Raw genomic sequence first — 25,065 nt, 5'->3', positions numbered from 1 at the left:
AGGATCTGTGCGGCCCCACAGGGATGTCGGCTCCACGGGCACCGGGAAGCGCCGTGGCCGTGCCAGGGTGACCGTGTACGGAGACAGCCCCCGCATCCAGCCCTGGCCACCCACCCACCAGAGGTATCGCTCCCACGCACGGCTCCGCTGTGGCCGCTTTCACATCGGCACTGCTTTAAAATCAATAGATACAGTTTATTTCTCTAAAAAAAAAAAAAAAAAAAAAAATTACACAGTTTCAGCCAGTTCCTTAAAAAATATCGCCCCTGCCCAGGGCTGCTCCCCCAGGGGCAGCCCTGGGGGGATGTAGGGCTCTGTCCGGCCAAGGGATGCTCTGCCCCGTCCAGCCCGGGCAGCACATCCCTGCCAGCACGGGGCTGCAGCCACGGTTTGGTACCCCAAACTCAGGGCCGGCAGGGTCAGCCGGGGGCTGTGGACTCTCCCCAAATATATTTACAGCAGCGGGAGGGGATGCGGGATAGGAAAGCACAGGGGGGGCCTCGCTCCAGCAGCCCCCTCCGGCCCCACACCCTTGGCACCGACATCACGGGGTGGCTTTGAATCTTGGGTTTGGGGTTTTTTTTATACAAACAAAGGTACAAAACGCACCAAAGTCTTTGCAGGGGTGGATGAGGAGCGGGGAGCCCCTCGTGCCCATCTTGCCATGGAGGGGGGGGTGGGCACCGGCTACCCCCGCACCTTGTCGTAGTCGCTCACCATCCGCTTGATGTGGAAGAGTTTGTTGCGCAGGGTTTTGGTCTCCAGCTTCTTCGTCTGGTAGTTGGGGCTCTGAAAGGCAGCACAGGACCGGCCTCAGCTGCGTGGGCCCCGGGAGGGGGCTGCAGCCGGGGGGCAGGGGGCACGGTTTCCACCTCCCCCAGCTACATCGTGCCAACCCAGCCCCACTTCAGCTGGAAACTGAGACCTGCCGGGCTCCGCACACTCACCCGCTTTAGATCCTTCAGCCTGTTGTACTCTTCTGCGACGTCCTGCGAAGGGAAGGGGATGGAGGGGGTGTCACAACCAGCGGGCACCACGGCCGGGGGCCACAAAGGTGGGCACCCCACGGGGACAAGTGCTGCCCTGCAGCGTCCCTGATGCCCTGCAGCGTCCCCGATGCCCTGCAGCATCCCGAGTCCCCACAGCATCTATTCCTGATCCACCACAACATCCATCCCCGATGCCCCGCAGCATCACGACACCCCGCAGCATCCCGAGGCTCCGCAGCATCCATCCCCCCACGTCCCACAGTGTCCCGGTGGCCCCGCGGCTCCCGGAGAGCCCTGACCTGGTACTTGGGACTGTCCTCGGAGATGCTGTCGAGCTGTTTGCTGAGCTGGTTGAGGCGGTCGTTGACGCCGTCCATCTCGGCGCAGAGCTGCTTGTAGCGCTTCAGGTCCGTGTCGAACTCCTGCTTGTACTTCTGGCGGGTGCCGTCCGAGGTGATGGGGGGGTAGAGGCTGCGGGAGAGGGGCAGAGTCAGCCCCCAGAGAGGTGGCTCTGGGTGCTTGGGGGCTCCCAAGGGTGCCCCCCCCGTCCCTTACCTGGCCCACTGGTCCTGGTCCCGCTCATCGCCGGACTCCACGGCCGTGGTGTAGTCGGTCTCGTACTGCGACTCGTCCAGCTCGGGGTTGCGCCGGCGCCGGCGGCCGCGGCGAGCGGGGGGCTTGGTGGGCTGCTCCCGCGCCTTCTCCTCCGCCGGGCTGGGGCTGACCACCCGATCCGGCTGGTCACTGCGGGGGATGCGGGAACGTCAGCCAGCACGGCGTGGCGGGGGAAACGGGTGCCCAGGGTCCCCCCCCTCTGCTCCGAGCCCTTCCACCCCTGCCCGGCCACTCACCCCCGGCTGCTGTAGGTCCCCGAGGGGTAGTACCCGTTCTGGGGGGGGTAGCTGTAGGAGGGTGGGCTGTAGGGCGGCGCAGCGATGGGGCTCGTCGGCTTCTCCGAGTAGGCGAGCGTGGCCGTCTCGTCCTGCATGCTGGCCCCATCCGCCACGTTCTTCACCTGGAGCGGGAAGAGGCGCTCAGCCGTACGCCGGGACGGTGGGGACGCTCGCCCACCCTCGAGCGGAGCACGGACCGTGGCACATGGGGACGCTGGTCTCCATCCCACGGGGCTGGAGACACCCCGGAGCAGCCACTGCAATCCTGCCTGGGGGTCCCGGCAGAGCTGCAGCAGGGCGTCCCGCACGGCTATGGAGAACAGGACGGGGGGGCAAGGGATGGGGGTCCCCCGTCCGGCAGAGCAGCGTTTGGGGAGGGGGGAGGCTGCAGGACGTGCCCCAGAGAAGGGCCCACAGACCCCAGTGGGCAACACCGCCCTGTGCAGAGCCGCCACGGGGGTCCCACTGGGAGACAAGCACAGATGGACACACAGCCTGGGGGGTCCTAGCACCCTGCTTTGCACCCCCAGGGTGATACCCCCTTCAAGCTTTGCCGGGGGCTGCACGGTCGCCCCGTCCAGCGTCGCCCACCCCCAGACCCTCGCTGCTGCCCCGGCACAGCAAAGGCTCCTCAAGGAGGACGTGGGGCGTCCGTCTGTCCCTCCCTCCCCCTTCCTTCCTGGCCTTTGTGGGTTGTTTGTGTCGGAAGCCGGTCCCTTCCCCGGGACGGTGACCCTGGGGACGTCAGCTGCGAGCTCCGGCCGGCGGAGCCGCTTCCTCCGGCACTTTTCCCGCCCTGACTAACGAAGACACGGTTAATTGGGGGCCACTCTCGGCCCCGCTCTGCCTGACGGGGCCACCGGGTGAGACGGCCACCGGCAGCCACCAGCATGGGGACAGCCACGTCCCCGCGCCGCGTCAGGACGGAGGCAGCGGCACCCGGCAGCTCACGCCCGCTCGAAGGTCACCCGTTTATCTCGGTCCAGACCGTAAACAGGGAACGAGACATCCCAGGAGGGTTTCACACCCCGGTACCTCTCCACGGCTGCATCCCCACCGAGTGGGGACGTGTCACCGGTGGGTGAGCCCACCCAGCTGGGATGGTGGCACCCGGCAGAGCGGGGACCCCCCCAAGGGGCAGGTGAGGGCGAGGGGGAGCCCGGGTGCGCAGGGTCCTGCCCCCCCCCAGCCGGCCCAGCCCCCAGCGGGCCAGGAAATGCTTTGCAAGGGAGGGACTTTTAACAAAAATAAATAAAGGAGAACAAAGGTATTTCTGCAAAATGAAAAATAAATATTAGACTTACACACAGAGCGAGGCGTGGGGACACACGCACAGAGCAGAGCCGAGCTTTCTGGGGCTTGAGAGCAACTGTTGTGCTCGACTCTGGGTTTGCATTGAAGGTTTGGGATAAACGTGATGAATGTCCCCATCCCAGGCTCCAGTGGGGACCCCAATGCCTGAGCCCCCCCCAGGCTGTCCCAGCCTCACAGGGATGGGGATGAGGATGGGATGGGGACGGTGACAGGGACAGGGATGCAGCTCCTGCCCACGCAGCGGTCCATTGCTGCCCGCTGTCCCAGATCCTACGGGGGCCTGGGCAGCCCCTCCTCGGCCGGGGCACGGCAGCACCCCAAAAGCCACACTCCAGGGCAGGGGCAGATTTCAAAGGCTCCTTCCTCATGGGATGCTGCAGAATTCCCGCACCCTCCCCAGGCACCGGCTCCCATGGAGACACTGGTTTGGGGAGCTGCAGAGCAAGGGACAGGACAGGGCACGTCCCGGCACGCAGCGGGGCCAGGCTGGGACCAGCATCTCCCTGGGGCCGAGGGGGCTAAGCCGCAGCGGGGGGGCTCCCCAGCATCCCTCACCCAAGGGACACAGGCTCGTTCGAAGCCCAAACGGTGCCGGTTTGGTTACTGCAAAGCCCCTGTCTCCCTCCACAGCAGTGGGGTGGCACAGCCCCGCGGAGCCGAGTTAATCATTGCCGAGATCGAAACCAAACGGTGTCAACGGGCAGCGTCTCATGGCCAGCTTCCCCGAGCACGGGGCAAGCAAAGGGGAGAGGAGCCAGAGCCTCGGTGTTGTTCTCCTGGCACCCGGCCCATCAGATCCCACCCTGTTTGTCTTTCAGGGAGCTTGAGACCAGCTCGCCCAGCCCGGCACCCTGTGCAAAGCCTCACAGTGCCGGGGAATGGTACCGGCTGGGAAAAAAACACAGTGCCTAAATGGGGCGACAGGGAGGGACCCGGCGAGCACCGGGCACCGCGTCGCACCGGTGGCAATAACACCGCACCCCGGGAGCTGCCTGCTGTGGTGTGCAAACACGCCGGGACCAGGCACCGGCATGGCACAAGCCAGGGAGAAAGAGGGTCCTGGCACAAAGCCCTGGCCGGATTCGGCACAGCCCTGGTGCCGGGAGAAGCCCCAGGGTCCCCACGCAGCCCCTGTGCTCGTCCCGGCACATCCCGACCCAGCGCTGCCTCGGGCACGTCCAGCCCTGCTGATCGAGGGCAGGCAGGGAGGATGCTCGGGGGGAGGCGGTGGAAGACCCCCCCCCAGCCCTGGGTGCCCACCGGCACCCCCAGCCCACGCTCAGACTCACCCACTCCTCCACGTTGGGCCCCTCCTGGACCACCGGCACCTTGTCCCAGTAGATGTTTGGTTTCCCATACTTCCAGATTTTGCTCCGCGTCTTGTGAGCGAAGAAGCAGATGAGGCAGAGCAGAATGACGATGAGGAACCCGCAGACGATGGCCACGGCCTGGGAGAGCAGAGGGAGGGGGCTCTCAGGGTGGGGGTCCTGTGGGGCTGCAAAGACCCCGTCCTGGAGGTCCAGGTACCCCGCACCTCCCTGGGCTGAGCGGGAATTGCTCCCCTCATCCCAAAATCCTCCTGATGTTGGACCCCCCGCCAAGGCAGAGGGAGAGGGGCAGGGCCCCCCCATGCCCGGGCAGCCAGGATGGAGCCCATCAGGGGTTCAAGAGATTTTGGGGCCAGCTCAAGCAATGGGGGGGGTGTTTGATTTTCCCACAGGGACAGGACAAGTTTGGGGCTCAGGGAGCAGCAGGGAGCTGGCACCCTCCAGCATCTGTGTGCAGCACCCCAACCCCACCGCTGGCTCGACCATGGGCCAGCTCCTGCACCACGCAGCCGGGTCCCTGTCTGGATGGTTTCCCATGAGCCAGATCCCTGCAGCTGCGCTGAAATTGGGGCCGGGCGAGGACGAATTAGGCCACGCTTGGCCTTTGCATGGAGCAGGAGCAGCACGGGTGCCGCAGCTCCCCCCGCTCAGGGCACAGGAATGCGGCACGGCCAGCCCGGCCGGATGGGAACCGGCAACGCCAGTCCCAGCCCATGTGCCACGCAGGTTCCCCACCGGCCTCAGCCGAAACTGGGGCTGATGAACTTTGTTTTGAGGGCTCTTGCTGCCCCACTGACCTGTTGGGCTGCCGAGCCAGGCTGGCAGCATCATGGGGGCTTGGGGAGAGCTGGCACCCAGCTGGCACCCTGACCCTGCATCCAGCCTGGCACATGCAGCCCGCCCCGGCCCCAACCTTGTTCAAATACTTTTACGACTGGGGAGACCAAAGTACCAGAAACCAGGTCTGTGCTGGGACGACAGCCCATCCCCTCCCTGAAACTTCCCAGCACGGGCAGCCGGCTCGCCCCAGTTCCTCCCGGAGCCCCAGCTCACTCCAGCAAACAGGCGGGCTGGGATCCGCCACCAGCAGCCACCCCCTGCCCTCCACAGCCACGAAACGGTGACGGGTACCACCCAAAAAATTAAAGACGGAGGGGAAAACCCCGGCTGGCCGGGGACCCGGCGCTGCACACCCATCCCAAGGGCAGGACGTGGTCACCGATGCTCTCCCTCCCGCGCTGCCCTTGCTCGGCATCATGTTTGAAGCAGAGCAAGGGGTTTGCGCTGCTGGTTTGGATTGGGGGGGCGGGTCTGGCATGCACCCTCACCTCCTGGGGGTCCACGGTGCAGTAGTGGTAGAGGTACTGGTTCAGGTAGTTGTTGCTGCTGTATATCTGGCTGCACATGGTCAGCAAGGGGTTGTAGTAGTAGCTGCCGGTCATCTGCGCCTGGGGGTTGACGCCCACGATGTAGACGATGGAGGCGATGAGCATGATGAAGGCCAGCACGGCGCAGACCACGATGACCACCAGGTAGAAGCGACGGGAGCGAGAGCCGCTCGATTTGCTGACGCTGGCAACGAAGAGCCCCAGCTGGGCCAGGAAGCAGAGCACGGCTACGGCGATCATGAAGCCGTTGGCCGCCCGTGGGTTGGTGACCCCACCATAGTAGCCCCCATAACCGTAGCCGTAGTTCAGCCCGCTGCCGTAGTAGCCGGAGCCGTAGTAGCCCCCCAGCCCGTTGCCATAAACCCCCCCAAAGCCGTAGCCGTACTCCCAGGCCAGGGTGGAGGCCACGCAGGCGAAGATGGCGATGCAGAGGAGGATGACTATGGCCTCCAGGATCCTCACCACGCCGGGCGGCGAGGTCCACTTGTAGAAGTGCTGCGGCACGTCCTCGATGTAGTAGGAGCCCGGTGGGGGCGAGCGGGCACCGTAGTCGTAGCCATAATCGCCCGTGGGCGGACCGTAGCCCGTGGGGGGGCCGTAGCCCGCGGGGGGGCCGTCGTAGGACTTCTTGCTGAACATGGTGGCGGCGGTGGAGAACCTGGCGGGGAGATGGACGGAGCCGTCGGAGCCGATCGCACACCGGGAGGTGCCGGTGCCAGCACTGCAGCCGTGCGAGGCGGCACTGCCGGGTTTCTAGGTCTCCGCACGCCCGGCAGGGACTTTGGTCCCCCGTCACCAGCCCGACGGCACCGTCAACAACCGCCCGCCCATGCCCAACACCACGCCACCAGAGTCAGCGCCGCTCATGGGGAAACTGAGGCACGGGGAGAAGTGACTCACTGAGCATCTCCCAGCAAAAGCTGCCAGGTCGCACCCCAGCCCTGCCCCACGCACGAGACCCTGCCACGCCAGGCCTCCCCGGCCCCCCCAGCCACGGCCACCAGACACCACCTGAATGAATTGGATTGTTTAAATTCTAATTAAAACAGAAAACCTCTTACCCAAGGCTGGTGCTAACCCCGAGGGTTCCTCCGTAAGCAGATCTGGCTGGATTTAAAAAAAAAAGAATAACAATACAGGGCACATTAGCAACCCCAGTGCAAAGTGGCAAATTGGGTTTCAAACATTTGGTTTTTTCAAAACTGACGCAGAGACCCCCCGCCGGCCCGGAGACCCCCATCACAGAGCGGGGAGCAGCGTGGGGGAAACCTGAACCCTCGTGGGAAACCCAACCCGGCCGCCCGCTCCCGGCAGTGCCAGGGCTCAGCGGGCAGGATCAGGCCCTTGGGTGGGGGTCTGCGGGGGGGTTGGCACCCCTTGACCTGCAGCAAGAGTGGGCACCGGGGGTCTGGGGTGCAGCCGCCGTCCTGGGGGGGGGTCTGGGGCAGCACCTCCCTGGGGTGCCCAAGCCAAACGCCCCCCCCCCCCCCACTTCAGGGGGTCCCAGTCAGATTAACCCCCAGGGCCGCGGTCTGACCCCCCCTGCCCCAGCGGGAACCCCCACCTGAGGGGCTGCCGGGGCAATGGCAGCACCGGGGACCCCCCCCACCCCCCCGAGCGGGGCTGGGGGGTCTCAGGGTCCCGGAGCCGTAACCCGAGCACAGCCACCCGGAGCACCCCGGTGCCGGCGGGGAGGACACGGGACCGGGGGCTCCGGGGGTCCCTTCCCCGCTGCGGGGGCACCGGGCGGGCAGAGGGACCCCCGGCCCCGCTCCCCCGGGAGAAACTGCCGCCTCTCGTCTTCCACCTGCCGGGGCTCCGGCTCCGGGAGCACCGGTGCCGGTGGGGACCCCGGTACTGGTACCAGTAGGGAGCCCGGTGGGGACCCCGGTACCGGTACCGGTGGGGACCCCAGTGGGGACCCCGGCGCCGGTGGGGACCCCGGTACCGGTGGGGACCCCAGTGGGGACCCCGGCGCCGGTGGGGACCCCGGTACTGGTACCAGTAGGGAGCCCGGTGGGGACCCCGGTACCGGTGGGGACCCCGGTGGGGATCCCGGTGCCGGTGGGGACCGCGGTGCGCGCAGGGGCGGCGGGGAAAGACAGACCCCCCCCCGTGCGCGGCGGGGAACGGGGACCCCCGGTGCACCCTCCCGTACCGGGAGCTCGCTCGCCCCCCCGGTACCGGTACCGGTACCGGGGGGGTGGGGGGTGTCCCGTCCGCCGCGGAGCCACTCACCTGCCCGCACCTCCGCCTCTTTGTTCACCTTAAAATGGCAGCCGGGATCGGCGGCACGGCGGCGGCCGGGCGCTGCTGGAGACCGGCCCCGGTTTCCGCCTCCGGGGAGGGGTGGGATGGCGGAGGCGGACGGGGGGGGGGGGGGAAAGCCCCGGGGGCCGCCCCCCCCCCCTCTCCCGCCGCCGGCTTTCAGCGCCGCAGCCCGGGCGGCTCCGTCCCGGTGCCTCCGGGGGGAGGTCGGTTAAATTGCACGGGGGGGGAATTGGGGGGGGGGGCACCCCCCCGGCTGGGGTCCCGAAGGGTTTCGGGGTCGGGGGGTCTGCTCTGCCCCCTCCCCAGCACCCCCCCCCCGCCTTGTTTTTCTGGGGACGGGAGGGTCCCACGGGTGCTGGGGTGGGACGCGTTCGCTGGCTGCCCCAGGGCGCGCATTAAGACCCCCCCCCCTCAAAAAAATCATCACCGTGTTTTATTAAAACCAGTTCTGGCCACTTCTGCGGCAGTAGCATCCACTGCCCCGGGGTGGGTGCCCCCCCCAGTTCACATGGGGTAACGTGGGGGCACAGCCAGAGCTTGGCTCCCACGCGGGGACAGGCAGCACCCACCCAGCGCCCAGGGCAGCTCCCAGGGGACCCCAGACCCACGAGGCTCCCCGGGACACGGAGCACCCAGAGGACCCCAAAATCAGCGGCACGAGGAGCCCACGGGTTTGTTCTCCGTGCCCGGGTGGGTGCAATGGCTGGGTGGGCGCCGGGTGCATCCCCGCAGCATCGCCACCCCCCTCCCCAGCACCCAGCCCCTGGGGTCTCCCCCAGGGTCATCGTCCCACAGCGTCGGTACCGGCCGGTGCACAGGCTCAGAAATAGACAGCGCTGTGCCGGGCGTCGCGGTCGTACTCCTGGATCCGTGCCTTGATGTGCGTCAGCTTCTTCTTCAGGTATTCGCAGCGCTGCTGCTTCTCCAGGAAGGCCGAATCCTGCCGGCCGCACCGTGCTCAGCCGGGAGGAACCCTGCCACGGCACCGGGGTCCTGCGGTGCCCCGGGGACCCCCCCCCAAGCGTTGTGGAGGGAGGACAGGCACTGTGGGGAGGCTGTGGGCTTGCAGCCCCCCCAGCACAGGGAGCAGAACCTGAGCCCTTCCCCTGCTCACCCTCTTCTTCCTCACATATTCATGCCAGACGTGGGCCACCTTGCTCCCATCCTGCGGGGCAGAAACACACGTCCTGGAACCCCGGGGGGGCTCAGCCTGGCCAAGCACGGCCCTAACGAGGCAGCTGGAGCTAATGAGCATGGGGGGACTCCAGGGCAGCCAGCCATCTTTCATGCCACGGGGTGAAAACCTCGCCCAGGGCGTAGCCGAGAAATGCCACCGCTTGTTAATTTTCTAGCAGCTGCCCGATGACTTCGAGCACGGCTAGTGCCTCTCAGCTGCAGAATCCTGGGTGTCTGCACGTCCCCTCCTGTCCCCCCCCCCCACCCACTGCAGGCCCCCAGGCTCATCCCCAGTCCCTGCAGAGACCGCCCAACTCATCACACCCAACACTGCTCGCAAGACATATGGTGCCCACCGCCGGTGCCCACCAAGGGACCCACCGTCCTGCTCGTGGCGTGCCGGGGCAGCCGGCCCATCGCCGCCTCCGTCTCCCCGAGCCTCCGCCGTGCGGTGCGGACCTCCCCGAGCAGCTCCGTGTATTCCGCCAGCTGGTCCTGGAAGACGCCCTTGTAGCCCTCCCGCTGCCGGGGGCTCCGGATCGCCGGGTACTTTCTGCACCGCCACGAGGCCACGAGGCTCAGGGTGCGGGAGGGAGAGCCCGGGCGCTGCCCGCGCGCCCAGGCGGGCAGGACCCTCTCGGTTGGGTGTCGGGGGTCCCCGGGGTTCTGTGACACCCCATCCTGTGGCCGTCCCCATCCCCACGGGAGTCACTTACACGACGTAGTCTGGGACAGCACGTGGCCGGGGTGCCAGCCCAGGGGGGACGGACCTGGCCCCCGGCTTCTTGCCCTCCTCGGCAGTGGGGACCCTCCCTGAGGGTCTCCCCGATGGCATCACCTCGTCCTCGAAGACGACCCGCCTGGCTCGGGCTGGCGGAGGCTTCAGGAGGCAAAGGAGGGGTGTGAGGCTGCATGACCCCCACACTATACCAGGGGGGCACGGGGTGGGGGGGGACCACCGGGGCTGTCCCCGCTCCTGGAGACGGTGGGACTCCCGGAGACCTCCGGGTGCTTCCAGACCACCTTGCACCTCCACATCCAGAGGGACGGGAGGCTGCCGGCCAGGCAGAGCAGCGCCGTGAGGAAGAGGAAGATGAGAGCGGCTGCCTGCATCCCCGGCCAGGCGGCAGATGCCGGCGAGGAGGGGGCCGTGGCACAGCCCCAGCAGGATGGCGGTGAGCAGCCAGGCCAGGCCGGCTGCCCCCAGCACCCCCCCGGCCAGGACTTCATGGAGGCAAAGTGGGGGCCGAACGCCTCCAGCCCAGCCTGGGGGTCCAGCACCCCCACACCCAGCTCCATACCCGGCAGCCCCGGCTCTCCGGTGGGACAGGCGGGCTCGGCCGTCGGCTCGCGGCGGCTTCGGGGTGACGGGGGTCCCCTGGGTGCATCCGGCGGCTGCTTCGCTTCCCCACCTCCGGGCTGAGCCCCGCTGGAGGAGAAGCCCCAAGATGAGCAGGGATAGGAGCAAACCCCACGGCAAGCCGACACAGGTCACGGTGCTACCAGCCCTTTTTGCGTGCCTCAGTTTCCCCCACGGGGCACACATGCAGCCTGGCCCCGAGCCACCTTCCTTCCCCATCGCTCACCAGGGATTTACGAGCGGCCATGGACGTGGGGACCCGGCCGTGAGCTCTGACCGTGCCCCGGGATGTCACCTCCCCGCTGTGAGCTGCTCCTGGTGCATGGCCCAGGGCTGCCACCCCATCCTGGTTCCCCACAGCCTGGGCTGGAAATGCCTGTGGGTGAGTGGGAAAGCACCCACTGGTGCTCCCAGCACCCAGGCTGGGTGGGAGCAGGGACCAGCTGGAGCCCCTCTGGGCAGGAGGAAGGGAAGGGTCCCCACTGCATCGCTTCCAGCCATCCCCACGACCACCAAGGACCCCGCAAGATGCTGCTGGACTGGTGTCAAGCGGACCAGCCCCGCTGTGTCACTCCCGAGCTCCGTGTCGTCCCCCCTGTCCCCATGCCAGCCCCTGCAGGACAGCGTCCGGCCCCTGAGCCCCTGCCAACGGCGTTACCTGCCCGTCTCATGGTGGGACGCGGTCCTGGGGCTCACCGCGACGTCCCTCAGCCGCTGCCCACCACCACCAATGCCCACCACTGCCCACCACCACCGCCCGCCACCACCACCGCCAGGCACCAGCAGTTAAATATTAACAGCGCCGCGCCGCCCCGAAGCGTGGCACGGGGCCCTGCGTGGGCAGGATCCGGCCACTGCCCACCCCAGCCTCCCACCCCGGCTCCCACGCAACCTCCACCCTGCCCGGTGCCCGCCGAGGGCCGCATTCTGCACCCGCCTTCTGCAGGGCCCCAGCACCGGACCCCGGTTTTGGCTTTGCAAAGGGCTGGGGCTGAGCAGCACCAACATCCTGGGGCTGCGTACGGGGAGCCCGGGTACCCCGGCACGGCCAGGGATGCTCTGAGGCCAGCCCCATCACCCGCCCCCCCCATTCCGCTGCTATGAGCCCCCCCAAACCTGCCCCAGTGTCAGCAAGCGTGGGGGGCTGCAAGCTCCCAGCCCTCTCAGTGCCCCCCCCCGGGGGGTTTGAAGCCCCCATGTCAGCCCCATCCTCCCCCTGCAAGGTTCCCGGGATGGGGGGAGCCTCTGCAGTGAGGGGAGCTGCAAAGATCCCCCCCAAGAGCATCCCCCCCCCCCTCACCACCCCCCCACCCCAGGACCCTATCCCACCCCTCCCGCCGGGCAGGGGTCCCGCTGCCGTGAGCAGAGAGCGACGCGTCCAGTTCAGCCTCCTTTAATGCGCGCCTCAGCCCCCCCTGCCCCCACCCGCCCACCCGAGGGTCCTGGCTGGGGAGCAGGACCGGCCCCCGGGGGGTCCGGGGCTGTGGGGGTCCTGGCAGAGGGTCCTTGCCCACCCTGCTGGGAGGGGGCTGGGCTGAATATTGCATCCAGGAATCTCACAGCACTTTACAATGGTCGGTACCGCTGCCCCCCCCCTCCCTCCCCACCCCATCCCCATTTTACAGATGGGGGAAACTGAGGCACAGAGAGGTGACGTGACTTCGCCAAGGTCACTTCGTGGCAGAGCCAGGAACAGAGCTCCCCCCCGCCCCCGCCAAAATCCTCGAGCCCCAGGGCTCAGCCCTGCTCTCACCTCGGGGGTCTGCCCCCCCCCTCCGCACCCTCCAGGCAAGACCCCAGGCGTCCCCCCACCCTGTCCCCAACCTCCACCCCCCCAAACCCGGGGGGGCAGCCCCCAGACCCCCCCACAACGCTCAGGGCTCCTGGCTTCTCCCCCTCTCCCTTTCCCCCCCCTCTCCCAGCTCCTGTCCCCCCCCCAGGGCTGCTCCATCCCCCCCTAGAGCTGCTCCATCCCCCCTGGCGCAGCGGCTGCTGCATCCCCCCCCCCCCTAAAAAGCCCTCCTGGAGGCTGGGGCTCACCTCCCGCCTGGCCGGGAGGGGGGCACGGGATGGCCCGGGGGGGGGGGCTCCAGCCTCACGCCAGCACAGTGAACGCAGGAAATTTATACAGGGCTTTACAGAACAAAGCTACTGAAATCAGCCACACGATGGCCAGACATAAGAGGGGCCCCGGCCACCCCCCACCCCATCACCCGCTGTCCGAGGAGGTGGGGGGGGCGGTGGAAGGGGACCTGGGGGTTCGGGTGGGGGTGCAAGGGGCCGTGGCGGAGCAGAGACGGGGGGTCCAGCTCCCCAGGAGCTCACGCTGCTGCTGCCCCAGGGCTTGGCTGACCAGCCCCGGCAGCGCCAGCAGGCTCAGCCCCAGCGCCTCCATCTTGCTCTCCAGGGCGCCCAGCCGCTTCTCCAGGTCCTCGTTACGCTCCTGCAGCTCCGAGACCATGTCGTACATGATGTTCTGGGTCTGACGGGAATCGGGGGACACGCCGGGGGGGGGGGAATGGGGGGGGGGGGTTGTGTCTCAGCGCCGGGAGCCCCTGCAAGCGGGGTCCCCCGGATCCCACCCCGGCATCGCTCACCTTTGCCAGGTCCACCAGCGTGTTGGCCTGGTCGTTCAGCTTCCGCTGCTCCATCTTCACGCTCCTCAACCTGCAGAGACATGGGGGAGCAGGGTCAGGGTCAGTGACACCCCCATGCAACCCCCCCCAGCACCCTAGCATGCAGCCCCCCCCCCCCCCACACCGCAAGCACAGCCTCTGCCCCTCCATCCTCGTCCCAGACAGCCCTGGGGGGGGGCTGCACCGCCGTGTCCCCCCACTCCCCGCGTTTTGCAGCGATGAGCCCATGCACACGGGAGCAGACGGAGGAGAGGAGCAGCCCCGCGGGGCGACTTACTTCTGAGCTCTGCAGGGACGGGGCAGAACAGAGACAAAACACAACAGCAGGTTTAATACCACCACGAAGAGCGCAGCGAGACGACAGCAGCCGCAGCACGGACCCCCCCACCCTGGGTGTTCCCCCACCAAGCCGGGCACCCATAGGTTTCCCCCCCGCCAAAGTAGGAGGCAGCCAGGGGCTTGCAGCCCCCCAGCCCTGCTCCCCGATGCGGGTGAAGCCGGACGGCAGACACGGTCACATCAAGCCTCATCGATCGGGTACCCTTGGCGTCACCCCAGCATCATGGGGGTCTTCACAGGGGAAAGCATCCCCACAGCGGGGACGGGGACAGGGGACGGGGACCGCCTGGCTCCCAACCCGGGGGTCCGGGCAGTACGGGTGCAGAAGGAGAGAAAGCACCCGGCTCTCCTTCCGGAGCCACGACAGGGAAAAACCTCCTCATAGGAAGCAGGTAAAGGTTTGGCACTTACTGATGGATGGCTTGGAGGAACTTACGCTGGTGTTTCCGAACTTTGGCATGGTCGATCTTCTTCACCAGCTTGGTGTGTTTGTAGATGAGCCACGTTTCCCTGAGTACGTTGGCAGCAGCATTTTTCACCTGGAAGCAACAGAGCACCGGGGTCAGGGGTGGAGATGGCTGGTCCTGCGCCTGGCGATGGGGCTAGCGGGGGGGGGGGGGGGGTTTACCCGCTTCGTTAGCTGCGTATCCATCATGAAGTTGTGCACGTGTTTCTCCGCTTTGGTGAGCTCTAGCTTTCTAGCAACGACAGCGACGACCAGAGCGGTGCAGCCGGCACCCTGCGGGCCGAGAGCCCCGCGGTGAGGGCAGCGGCAGGACCGGGGGGTGCGGGACTCGTCCCCCCCCCCCACCCCGCCTTCCCCCCTCCCTGGCGCTCACCATGATGCCGGTGAGCAGACACACGCCCTTCCCGCAGTAGGTGTGCGGCACCATGTCCCCGTAGCCGATGGAGAGGAAGGTGATGGAGATCAGCCACATTGCCCCCAAGAAGTTGCTGGTCACCTCCTGCTTGTCGTGGTACCTGCCCGGGGCCGAGCGCAGCCACTGTCACCGCACGGTCCAGGTCCCACCACGTGCCCCCCCACGGCGCTACTGGCTTTGCCACATGGTTTTTAGCCCCTTTCCCATCCGCCGGCTGTAGCCGGGAGAGTCCCCCAGCTCCCAGGCGCACTGCTGGCACGTGGAGCCCCAAAGAAGCTGGGGACACCCTGGGGACACCAGGTATGGCCACTCTGGACATGGGTGCCAGGGAGGAGGAACACCTCCAAGCTGCGGCCCCCAGGAACAGGGCTGGCTCAGGGGGGGCTGCTGGACGAGGATAACAAGGTGGCGGGTGCGGAGCAGCAGCCCCCACGCAGGGACGGCAGCGACCTCCGTCCTCCTGGAGCTCCCCCAGAGATCTCAAAGCACAGGACACGGGTGTCACCGCTGGACCCCCCAGGGAGGGGACACCCCGTCTCTGCAGAGCGGGGGACGGTTGCACAGACCTGGCTGGAGTGGAGCACGCCTCGCCCCGCGAGCCCCTGGGGGGCCACCCTGGTGAGCTGCCCCCCCCTCGCCAAGCAAGCCCAGGACTACGAAGGGTCCCGAGGCCACCACGGGCATCGCTGTGGGGGGAGCGGGGGACACTGTGCTTTGAGATTCCGTGGCCAGCGCCGATGCCACGAATGCAGACAGCTGTGCCCCCCACCCCCCCCGTGGGACCCCCGGACACAGCCCCCGCCACTTGCTGGGACAAGCCCAGCTGGGGGACGGGGACGGGCGCTGGGTGCAGCCAAGCTGGGCAGCGGGACGAGGGCATGCGGGGAGCAGCGGGGAGCCGGGAAATCCGGGTGCCGGGGGTGAGAAAAGGGAAGGAAGGAGACAGGAGCGAGCCGGGGTGGACTCAAGCGTGCAGCGAGGAATTTAGGATTGCTGCGTCCCTCCACCCGGCCCCCCCGGGCACAGCCGTGCGGTTTGGCCTTGGAACCTCAGCCGGCACCGAGGGATGCGGCAGGGCAATGCTGGGGGGCACCGTGCGGCCGGGGGGGACCTGCACCCTGGGGTGGGCTGGCAGTGAGGGCTGAGCCTGTCCCCAAAAGGCTGGCAGCCCGAGGACATCACCCCAAGGCGATGCTCCCCAGGACAGCGGGGGCTGCGGTGCTCCCCACTCCCCTCCATCCTCCCAAGGAGCACCCAGGACTCCTTCAATGCACCCAAACTGTGCACGTTAAGGAGGGGAAACGCCGAGCAACGGCAACCACCGGCGCTGAGCAAAAGCCCTTTCGAAACTCAGCCGAAGCCTCTGGTTAGAAACAAGAAGAATCCAGCGGCTCCTTCCTGACAGCTCCGGCTCGGCTCTGCTCCTTGCCAGGGTTTCTCCCTCCGGGGCCACCCCAGGACCCGCAGTGATTCCTGCAGCAAGCCCACCCCTCCGAGAGCACCCTGAGAGCCGGGGCAGAAGGAGCCATGCTCCAGCCCCCCCCCCCCTCAATGCTGTGACGGGACCCCCGGCTTGTGCCTGTGGCCAGACTGGTCACCGCGGCCGCCCCGGCTCGGGGGGCACAGCGGGGACAGAAAGCAGCTACTTGAGGTTCCAAGCGGAAAAGGGCTCGGGCCCCTTTCTGTGTCCATGGCCTCTTTGCCTCCCTCCAGGCCCCCCCAGCCTTGAACCGCCCCCCCCAACCCGCCGGCTGCAGCTAATCCTAAATTCTGGGTAGCACAAGCCTGGGGCGGGGGGGACGCCCCGTGCAGGACGCGCTGTCGGTCCCTGGGGTGACTCACAGTTTGTCCCTGCGAGCAGCAGAGCGGTCAGGGAGGGAAAACAAGAGCAGTTAATGCGCGTCCCGGGGGAGCGGCCGAGAAGGGGCGAGCACGGGCAGGGCACCGGCACGGGCATCCCGGCCCCGGCATCCCGGCGGGCGCAGCTGAGGAGCACGGGCCACATCCTGCGCGAGGGTTCGGTCCCCTTTGCGAGACCCCCGGCTCCGCCTGGCCAGACGCACCGGCAGAGAGGGGGTCCTGCTACATCCCAGGGGGGGCACAGAAGGGCTTGGGGGGGATCTGGGGACAGCCTGGGGGTCCGGCTGCCCCCACCTCGCCTCAGCAAGCAGTTTTGGTTTGGCAAAACCATCCTGGCCACCACCCGGGGCACGAGGGTCCCACCGGGGAAGGTCTGCCTGGAGAGCGGGGACCTCTTCTCCAAGGGGCCTCTTCTCTCCCCCCAGCCCCGCCGGGGTCTGCACCGTGCGTCCTCAGCTGCACCCCAGCCCCGCAGCCCCTGCCCCTGCCCCCCCCACCCCAAGAGCCCCGTTGGAGAGCACCCCACGTACCTCTCGCAGACACGGACCGTCCAGGCGGCGATGATCCAGGAGGAGATGCTGAAGACCAGGAGGACGGTGCCGGGGCAGATGGTCATGAGGGTCTTCATAACGAAGCGGGTGTTGAAGTTGATCTTGTTGAGGGCACCGATGCTGCGGGAGGAGGCGTCGGTGAAGAGCTTGCTGTGCAGCAGCATGACGCGCCCGATCAGGTACAGCCGCAGGAACATGGGGATGGAGAGGATGATGTCTACATCGGCATCGGCTACCGAGGCGGCATAGGTGAAAGCCAACCGCGCCGTCCAGGTGAAGAGGTACTGGCCGGGGATGGGGTGGATGGCGCAGACGATCAGCTCCAGGGCGATGAAGAAGATGCGCTCGTAGGTCATGGCGATGCGCCAGTCGTCGGCGCCGTTATCCACCATGAAGAGCTGCGGGGGGAGAAAGGGGGGGTTGGGGTGGGTGGTGGGACCCCCGGGGTGGCACGGCCCTGGTGAGCACCCACCGGCGGGTGCCCCTCACCTGGATCTCCCTGGCGTGGTACATGACGATGAGCCCCAGGAGGATGACGGTCGAGAGGCTGATAAGGCATTTCAGTGCAAACGAATACGATGACTCCTGAGAGGGGAGCGGGCAGCGTGAGCCCGGCCGGACCCCCCCCCGACGGGTCCCCCCACCCACCGCGATCCCTACCTTGGTGTAGACCCCCCAGGACAGCTCCGTCTCCGTGACCATCACCACGATGCCGAACATCCCGAAAATGAGGGCGTAATCGCTGAGGCGCTTCCGCTTCTCGAAGAGGGCTCGCCGGTGCCCCAGCTTGTACCCGATGTTCTGGTTCCTCCGGGGTCCTCGTCGCCGCTCCTCGGCCGCATCCTGCCCCGGGGCCGCCGCCGGGCCGGGATCCGGACCCCCGGGCTGCTCCGGCCGTGAGACCACCACCTCGAGGCCGGGGGGACGGTGGGGTCGCAGCGGCTGGGTCTCACCCTCCAGCGGGTGCAGGCTGCGAGCGGAGGCGTTCAGGGGGCCCCGGGGCCGTGCCACCCCCCCATTGTACCGGCAGCCGCTCATGGCTCTGGCGGAGAGGGGGCCGGGCGATCCCGCATGGCTCAGCGGCGCGGGGGCGACCTGCGGGAGAGGGGACGGTGTCGGGCGGGGGGCACGCGTGGGTTGGGGGGTCCCGGGGGAGCCGGGGTGGGCATCCTCGCTCCACCCGGTACCGAGCGACGCCTGCCAGGGCACATGGTGCCCATGTGCCGGCCTCGACGGCGGCGGGGATGTGCCCTGCCCACGGGGGAACGTGCCCCCCGCCCGGGGGTCGGTGCCGCCGCAGCCCGGCCGCCCCCTCTGTACCCCCCCCCCACCCCGGGTTGGGGGCAGCACGGGCAGGACGGGTCTGGCCCCACGGTGCCCCCGGTACCCGGTGCTGGCCCCTGCCCGCGGCCCCGGGACGGCTCCGATAACGAGCTGCAGCTGCGCGTCCCCGCCGCCCCCCGACGTCCCCGCCGTGCCCGGGGCTCCCGGTACCGGGGCGCCCGGCTGGCGCTCGGCTCGGCTTAACCCCCCTCCCCGGCCCAACCCGGCCCGCTGCCCGCTACCTGCCGCCGGGCCGGGCCGGGGCCGCGCCGCCGCCGCCGCCGCCGCTGCCGCCGCCGCAGCCCGGCTCGGTCCCGGGGGCGCGCGGCGGCGGGACCGGAGCGCTCGGGGGCGGGGCGGAGGCGGGGAGGAACGGCTCATTGGCGGAGACCGTCCACGCCCCCAGTGACGACCGCCGCGCCACGCCCTTTGCCACGCCCCCCCGAGCGCTGACCCCGCCTCTCCCAGCGCCCCCCCCCCCCGGCCCCCTCCATGCGCTCCCTGACCCCCCCCTGCGCCCCCAGACCCCTCTGCCGCCCCCGCACCCTCCCACACCGACCCGCCCCCCCTCCCCGAGCCCCCCCAGGCCCCGCCCAGCCGTCCTACCCCCGGCACCCCCCCGCCAAGCCCCCCCCTGCCACCCCTAAGCACCCCCTCCCCGCCCAGCCCCCCCCATCACACCCTTCAGCCCCCCAATGACACCTCCAGCGCCCCCCCCACCCCCCCCACCCCCTACCTCACTGCGCTGGTCCCCTGTGCCCCAAACCCCACCATCCCCCATGCACCCCCCCAGTGCACCCCCTCCATCCTCCCCAGTACACTGCCTCCAGCATCCCCAGCACGCTCCCAGTACATCTCCTCCGTCACCCCCAGTGCACCCCCCCAGCACCCCTGTGACCCCCCCCACGACACCGCAGCAGCTCCCTGCACCCGCAGCTCTGCCCGCCCTGGCCCCCCCCGCACCTCCCTACCTGCTCGGGCTCCCCGGGGCCGGCCGGGGGGGGCCTCGGGGCGTTAGGGGCTGCGGGGCCGGGGCTTGGCGCGGGGGGGGTCCGGGGGTCCGGGTGCCATGGGCTTCCCTCCACACCTGGCCGGAGGGGAGACGCGGCATTAGCGGGGTCCCCAAACCCCCCCCGGCCGCGGTGTCAGGGACCCCCAGAGCCACCGCACCCGGCCGAGGGTCCTGCCCTGGCATCGCCACCCGGGGGGGGTCACCGTGTCCCCTGTCCACCCACGCACCCCCGGCCTTGGGGGGGCAGCGGCGGGGCCGTGGGCAAGGGGGCTGCCGGTGCCGCACCGAGCCCCCCCATCGGCAGCCAGGGTGGGCGAGCGGGGAGTCGGCGAGCAGAGCCGTGTTTTTCGGCTGTGGGTTTGTCACCAGGCTGTGGGGTAAGGGGCAGGGACGGAGGGGCACAGGGGGTCCGCGGGCAGAGCCCCCGGCCCTGCGCCCTCCCGCTGCGGGGCCAGGGCTGGGCTGCAACGGGGGGAGGCGACAGCCCGAGCGGTTCCCCCCGGCCCCGCTGCAGGGCTGGCCCTGCAGAGCCAGCGCAGCCCCCCCAGCACGAGCAGCCCCGTCGCACGTGGGGGGTCCCACGGCAGCCAGGACAGACCCCACTGTAGGAACAGCCCCGCCGCAGCCAGCACGGCCCCCCAGCACCAACAGCCCCGTTGCACGACTGGCCCCGTCGCACGACGGGCCGCATTGCACGAACGGCCCCGCTGCACGGACACCCCCCCCCAGCACCAACGGCTCCATTGCACGACGGGCCCCAAAAATCCCCACGCGGAGCCCACAGCGCCCACGGCACCCGCAGCGCCGTCCCGGTTGGAGGGGCAGGTCGCTGCGGTGCTCCTTTCATGGGGGAGCTGGGGGGGGTCCCCGCAGTCTCTCCCCCAGCCCTGCAGCGGGGCTGCACCCTGGGGGGGGGGACGGCAGCTCCCCGGATTTTAGGCCTCCAAGAGCCGAGTCCTGCTGCAGCCCATCCCGGCTAACACCCTGAACCGGCATCGGCATCCCCGTTGCAAACACCATCACCTTGCCCGGTGCAGGGACACCCGGGAAGGGGGGGCTGCCATCACCAACATCTCCCCCATCCGTGGGGGGCAGCAGGGCTTTGGGACCCCTTCCCCATTCCCGAGGGATGCACCGGAGCCAAGGAAGACGCTTTCCTGCTACCTATGGGAGCAAAGGCTGCGTGGCCGGGCTCCAGTGCCCAGCTGCTCCCCGGTGTGTATCCGGGGCCGCTGGCTCCCCTCCAGAGCCAGATCATTTTCTCTCCATTCTGCCAAATTTATTGCAGGAAAATGGGCTCCGATTTCTTTTTAATACTCGGTTGGGGAGAAAAATACGCAGCGGGCAGGGCGGAGGGGAAGCGGTTGCCCGGAGCTGCCGGCCCCAGGCCCCCTTCACCGTGGAGGTGCCGGAGATGCCGGAGCCGCGCCGGGGCAGAACGTTTGCCCCGTGGCCTGGCAAACTTTTCGGCACCTCAAATGGGGTCGGTGAAGCCGCCCCCAGAGCCCTCCCAGACGGATGACAGTAAATATTTTATTAACCATCACTCCGCGGTCATTTCGCTAATAGGTTCTATCGATGGCAACGTAAATGGGCCTTATTAAATCTTCCCCCTGTCAGGACATCGATAGGGACGTCTCCGGCAGGATTCAGCGCCCGGAGGGTTGATTAAAACTGCGAAGCCCCGAGGGGGGTCCCTGTCCCCTTGTCCCTATGGGGACATCATGGCCGGTGGCCGCATCCCTAGGGATGCTCGGGCGGGATGGGCAGCGCAGAGGGCACCGAGCGTGGTCCTCCACGGCCCCATCGCGGGGACGGGGACGTGGCAGGTCCCCCCAGCCGGGGCTGCCGGCCACGGCGGCCGTATGTCCTTGAGCAACGGCCCTGAGCGTCCCCGCTCTCGGCAGCTCCCGCACCGGGAGGTTGGCGGTGATGCGGCAGCAGGACGCCCACCGCCGCAGCCCGGGTGTCTCGGCACGGCCGCAGGGTGCTCCCGCCGCCCCCGCGGCAGCGCTCGGGGCTGGGACACGGGGACCCACGAGGGCTCACCTCCCCGGTGGGGTGCGGGGGTCCCCGGGGAGAGGTGGGGGGGGGCCTACCCTGGGTGGGTATGGGATGTCACGGGCTTTAAAGAGGAGCTGGCTGGGGAAGGACCCTCGGCTGGGGAGGGATGAGGATGTGGGTGAAGGGCTCCTAAGGGGGACACCGGCCGGGGCAGCATCTCCTCACCCTGCATGGAGCAGGGACACTGGTGGGGGGGGACACGGATTAACCCCCACAGGGCTGGGATGCAGCAGCCCCCGGTGCCCTGGAGGTGGTTGTGGGGTGGCGATGGCACCCTCCGCTCCCCCCCGTGCCCCAGAGCAGCGATGCTGCCTGGGAGCAACTGCAGAGGAGGAGGGTGCAGCTAAAAATAGAGGCGGGCAGCCTTAAGGCTCCCCGCTGGTGATTTATTTATTACCCGCTCGCTAATTCCTGCCTGGGAATCGCGGTCCCGGGGAGGGTGGGGCAGGAATTTGGGGGAGCAGCGGTTGCCACCGCGGCCGTGCCCGCAGGCCCCACGCCAGCAGCTGGGTGGCACGGCCACGGTCCCGCTGCCGTACCGGGGGGAAGGAACCGGGGACCCCCGCCCCCACCGTGGCACAGGGGATGGGGTGCTCGGGGCGGTGGGACCCATGCCATGCCCCCCTGTCCAGGGCCGCAGGAGCTCCCCGCTGGCCGGCACAGGGGCTCTGGGCTTGCTGGGTGCACAAAGTGCGTCAGACCCTTTGCAGCCCCCCCCCCGTCCCCCCAAATCCCCCGTGGTGGCCCCGGTTCCTCAGGCGGCCACAGCTCCCGCTGCTGCCAAGCCCCAGCCATATGTCCCAGGCTGGAGAGCATCTGTCGGTGCCGGCAGGAGCCCCCGGCCCCCGCAAACGCCGCTGCCCACTCGCCGGCACGGGGCTGGATCAGGGAGGGGGGGGTGCCACCGCCGCTGCCCCCCGAGGGCAGGGCAGGGAGGGCTGAGCGTGGTTTGGGGGGGCACAGGACCATCTGAGGCCCCTGGGACTGGCGGAGGCACCGGCACGAGGCCACCGGGCTCCCAAAGAGCACCGGGGTGGCTCAGCCAAGCCCTGCCACCGTGGGACCCCTGGTGATGCCGTCAGCCGGGCCCCCGTCCCCCAGGCACCCCACGTCCACCCCGGCACGTCGGGACCGGTGCAAAGGGGCAGAGCCCAGCACTGGGGTGATTTGCCCCAGACAGGATCTGGCCCATTCCCACCCGTGGGGCTGTGGGGTGTCTGCGGGTCCCACGGCGCAGGGGGAGGCATGCAGGCTGGCACACATGCGGGGACATGCGGGGACATACGGGGACACCCGAACCTCCCCGGGCCCGCCATGATGCAAGGGAATCCCTGGCTTGTCCCAGGGTCTCCCTGAGAAAAACACTCCCTTGAGCCCTGCTGAGACGCCCTGGCGCAGGGGCTGGATCAGGCCCCGGAGGGACCGTGGGGGCAGCGCCGGTGTCCCCAGGGCTGGTGGGGGCAGCTGGGACCCCCCCCAGACCCCCCCAGCCCAAGGGGGACCCCGTCCCAGCCCTCCCACCTCAGGAGGGGACACACGGCCAGGGACACCCTACCTGCACGGAGCCGAGCGGGTGCCCGGGGCTGGGGTGGGGGGTGCTGTGGGGTCTTGGGGGGGGGGGGTGGGGTGTTTCAGGCTCCCCACACACCCCCCTCCACCGCCACCGCGCCGCCGTCCCCAGACAAAGCCGCTGCGCCGGGTTCACCCGCCGCCTCCCCCACGCGGCTCGGCTCAGCCGAAGGACAAAGCCGCTCCGCCTGGCTGCCCCCGCCGGGTCACGACGGACCCCCCGCCCAGGGCTGGCTGGGGGGGACACACGGGTGTCCCTTCTGTCCCTTGGACTGCCGCAAACCCCTCGGGAAGGGGAGGGGGGGGTCCCCCAAACCTCACAAGCACCTTCGGAGAGCACCGTCCCCGCACTGCGGGGCGGTGGTCCCTGCCACCGTGGAGGTGTCCCCACTGCCACCGCGGCCCCCAGCCCTGCACAGGGTCCCCAGGGGCGGCCCAAGGTCACGGGGAAGGTCGGGAGGGGCAGGGAGGGCCCCGCGCCCACAGCCTCGACGGCTGCACCGCGCCATGCCGGGCACTCCCCGGCACATCGAGGCCACGAGCACCGCACGGTGCCAGAACCTGCCGGGAGCCCCGAGCGCCAACCCCAGACTTTGCACCGGCAAACACCGCGCACGGCCACGGCACCGCGCACGGCCCGACGTCCCGCCAGCCCCGGTGCCTCGCCGGCCGTGCCACCCCGGCACGGCCGGCTCCCGGCGTCACAGCTGGATCGACCGAGGCTGTTTGCAGCGCAGGGTCTCCCCGGTTTCAGTGGGTGCTGAGCTGGGTGCAGAGTGGGGCTGGTACCCCCCGGCCGGAGCCATCCCAGGGCTGTGTCCCACCGGGGTTGCGCCGGCAGCCAGACCCCGCCACTGGGGAGCACCGAGGACCCCCCTCGGCCCCTCAACCTGCTCGGCCACGCTCCCCTTCGCAGCTTCGGTCCCCGCGGCCACACTGTCCCCAAGGATGGAGACCCCCCCCCCCCCCCCCCGCGGTCCCCTGGCTGCAGCGCAACCGCAGGCAGGGCGTCCCCGGTGTCCCCCCACTCAGGGACCCCGCCACAGCCGGGGAAAGCCGTCCCCGGGGTCCCCACCGCTGCCGTCCCCGGGGTCCCCACCGCTGCCACCCCCCGCGCCCGCTCACTTGCCACGGCCCCGCGCTACGGGGAGCATCGGGACGAGCCGGGGTGCCCGGGGAGCGGCGGGGGCATGGGCCGGGGTGCAGGGGCCGCGGGCGCCGGCAGATCTCTGCGCGGCGGAGCAGCGGCGGCGACGGCAGCCGTGCCCGGGCGCGGGTGGGAGCTGCGGCACGGGGGGGGCCGGGGGCTTCCCCGCCCCACGCCCCCGCGTCCGTCCCCCCCCGGCCCCGCCACGGCGGGCAGTGACCTTGAGGCCTCGGCGCTGGCAGAGGATGGGGGAGGAGGATATTTTTAGCCAGGCAGAGTCACTCCCACCGCGTCCTCATTGTCACCGCCGTGGGCTGCCTCCCGTGCCCCGTTGCCCCCCCCCTCCCCGGCTCCCCACCGCGCCGGGGGGTCCCTGCCAGCCAGGGGGTCCCCAGGAGCCAGGGAATCCCCGGTAGCCAGGGGATCCCCAGGAGTCAGGGGGTTCCTCCGCACCAGGGGGGGTCCCCAGGAGCCAGGGAGGGGGTCCCCGGCCCACCGCCCCCCCCCCCCCCGGTGCACCCACCTGCAGACAGACCCCGGCCTCCGCTCCCCTCGAGCGCTGTCGCCGGTGACCATGGCCTGGCGTCGGCACGTGCCGGCGCGGCGGCGAGCCCGGGTTGCCGGGAGGCTCCGCCGGCGCAGCCGGATGAGCTGGGGGCCGGGGGCGGCCGGGTGCCTCGACTCCGGCCCCACGGTCCCGCCTGGCCCCACGCCGCCGCTCTGTGCCTCGGTTTCCCCAGCGCGCAAGGCGGAGGGCTCGGGGCGGCGATGCGGCGGCGTTGCTATTCCGCTCACACGCGCAGCCGCGCGCACCCGCTCCCGGTTCCTCCCCGCCGCCCCGGCCACCGCAGCTATTGTCTGCAGCTAAATTTAGCCGCCTGCCGGCTCCCCCACTTTAATTGCCACATCTGCGGGGACGTGGGCGATCGCCCGCCCCGCGCCTCCCCGAGCACCCACGCCGGCC

At 69.4% G+C, this 25,065-nt stretch overlaps 3 protein-coding genes across 10 annotated transcripts; all 3 read right to left on the bottom strand.

Annotated features, from left to right (window-relative positions):
* Positions 1-212: 212 nt before the first annotated feature.
* Positions 213-8,260, bottom strand: OCLN (occludin). The gene is made up of 9 exons (XM_052801724.1): positions 8,151-8,260; positions 6,974-7,019; positions 5,853-6,570; positions 4,486-4,644; positions 1,841-2,004; positions 1,545-1,733; positions 1,289-1,460; positions 948-989; positions 213-789 (listed from the first exon to the last, which is right to left on the bottom strand). Exons 3-9 carry the CDS (start codon positions 6,549-6,551, stop codon positions 688-690), a joined length of 1,527 nt encoding a protein of 508 aa, XP_052657684.1. The 5' UTR covers positions 6,552-6,570; positions 6,974-7,019; positions 8,151-8,260; the 3' UTR covers positions 213-687.
* A 363-nt stretch (positions 8,261-8,623) lies between these two features.
* Positions 8,624-11,464, bottom strand: OCEL1 (occludin/ELL domain containing 1). Its single transcript, XM_052801774.1, has 6 exons — positions 11,378-11,464; positions 10,661-10,788; positions 10,076-10,239; positions 9,741-9,912; positions 9,298-9,348; positions 8,624-9,123 (listed from the first exon to the last, which is right to left on the bottom strand). The coding sequence occupies exons 1-6, from the start codon at positions 11,388-11,390 to the stop codon at positions 9,004-9,006; spliced, it is 648 nt and encodes a 215-aa protein (XP_052657734.1). The 5' UTR covers positions 11,391-11,464; the 3' UTR covers positions 8,624-9,003.
* Positions 11,465-12,823: 1,359 nt separating this feature from the next.
* On the bottom strand, positions 12,824-24,857 carry KCNN1 (potassium calcium-activated channel subfamily N member 1). 8 transcript variants are annotated; one of them, XM_052802024.1, is made up of 10 exons: positions 24,625-24,857; positions 19,281-19,396; positions 17,647-18,081; positions 17,476-17,571; positions 16,957-17,384; positions 14,534-14,675; positions 14,323-14,433; positions 14,106-14,233; positions 13,317-13,386; positions 12,824-13,201 (listed from the first exon to the last, which is right to left on the bottom strand). In XM_052802024.1, exons 3-10 carry the CDS (start codon positions 18,022-18,024, stop codon positions 12,929-12,931), a joined length of 1,626 nt encoding a protein of 541 aa, XP_052657984.1. In that variant the 5' UTR covers positions 18,025-18,081; positions 19,281-19,396; positions 24,625-24,857; the 3' UTR covers positions 12,824-12,928. The 8 variants fall into 8 exon arrangements, 6 of the variants coding, with proteins under 6 accessions (XP_052657984.1, XP_052657980.1, XP_052657978.1 ...); XM_052802020.1 differs by lacking the exon at positions 24,625-24,857 and adding an exon at positions 24,084-24,253 and having other exon boundaries at positions 12,824-13,162; XM_052802018.1 differs by lacking the exon at positions 24,625-24,857 and adding an exon at positions 24,084-24,252.
* Positions 24,858-25,065: the final 208 nt, after the last annotated feature.

Source organism: Harpia harpyja, chromosome 11 (assembly GCF_026419915.1).
Source record: "Harpia harpyja isolate bHarHar1 chromosome 11, bHarHar1 primary haplotype, whole genome shotgun sequence".
NCBI lineage: Eukaryota > Metazoa > Chordata > Aves > Accipitriformes > Accipitridae > Harpia > Harpia harpyja.
This window is presented reverse-complemented; position numbering and strand designations above follow the sequence as displayed.

Coding starts and splice junctions, on each gene's coding strand:
- OCLN (XM_052801724.1), bottom strand. CDS start 6,551: ATGTTCAGCAAGAAGTCCTACGACGGCCCCCCCGCGGGCTACGGCCCC. Junction 2,005..4,485: donor GGCCCAACGTGGAGGAGTGG/GTGAGTCTGAGC, acceptor TTCCCGCTCCAG/GTGAAGAACGTGGCGGATGG. Junction 1,734..1,840: donor GGGACCTACAGCAGCCGGGG/GTGAGTGGCCGG, acceptor CATCCCCCGCAG/TGACCAGCCGGATCGGGTGG.
- OCEL1 (XM_052801774.1), bottom strand. Junction 9,913..10,075: donor GCTGTCCCAGACTACGTCGT/GTAAGTGACTCC, acceptor GTGGCGGTGCAG/AAAGTACCCGGCGATCCGGA. Junction 9,124..9,297: donor AATATGTGAGGAAGAAGAGG/GTGAGCAGGGGA, acceptor TGCGGCCGGCAG/GATTCGGCCTTCCTGGAGAA.
- KCNN1 (XM_052802018.1), bottom strand. CDS start 24,108: ATGCTCCCCGTAGCGCGGGGCCGTG. Junction 14,234..14,322: donor ATACGCAGCTAACGAAGCGG/GTAAACCCCCCC, acceptor TGTTGCTTCCAG/GTGAAAAATGCTGCTGCCAA. Junction 13,202..13,316: donor CGCTGGTGGACCTGGCAAAG/GTGAGCGATGCC, acceptor GATTCCCGTCAG/ACCCAGAACATCATGTACGA.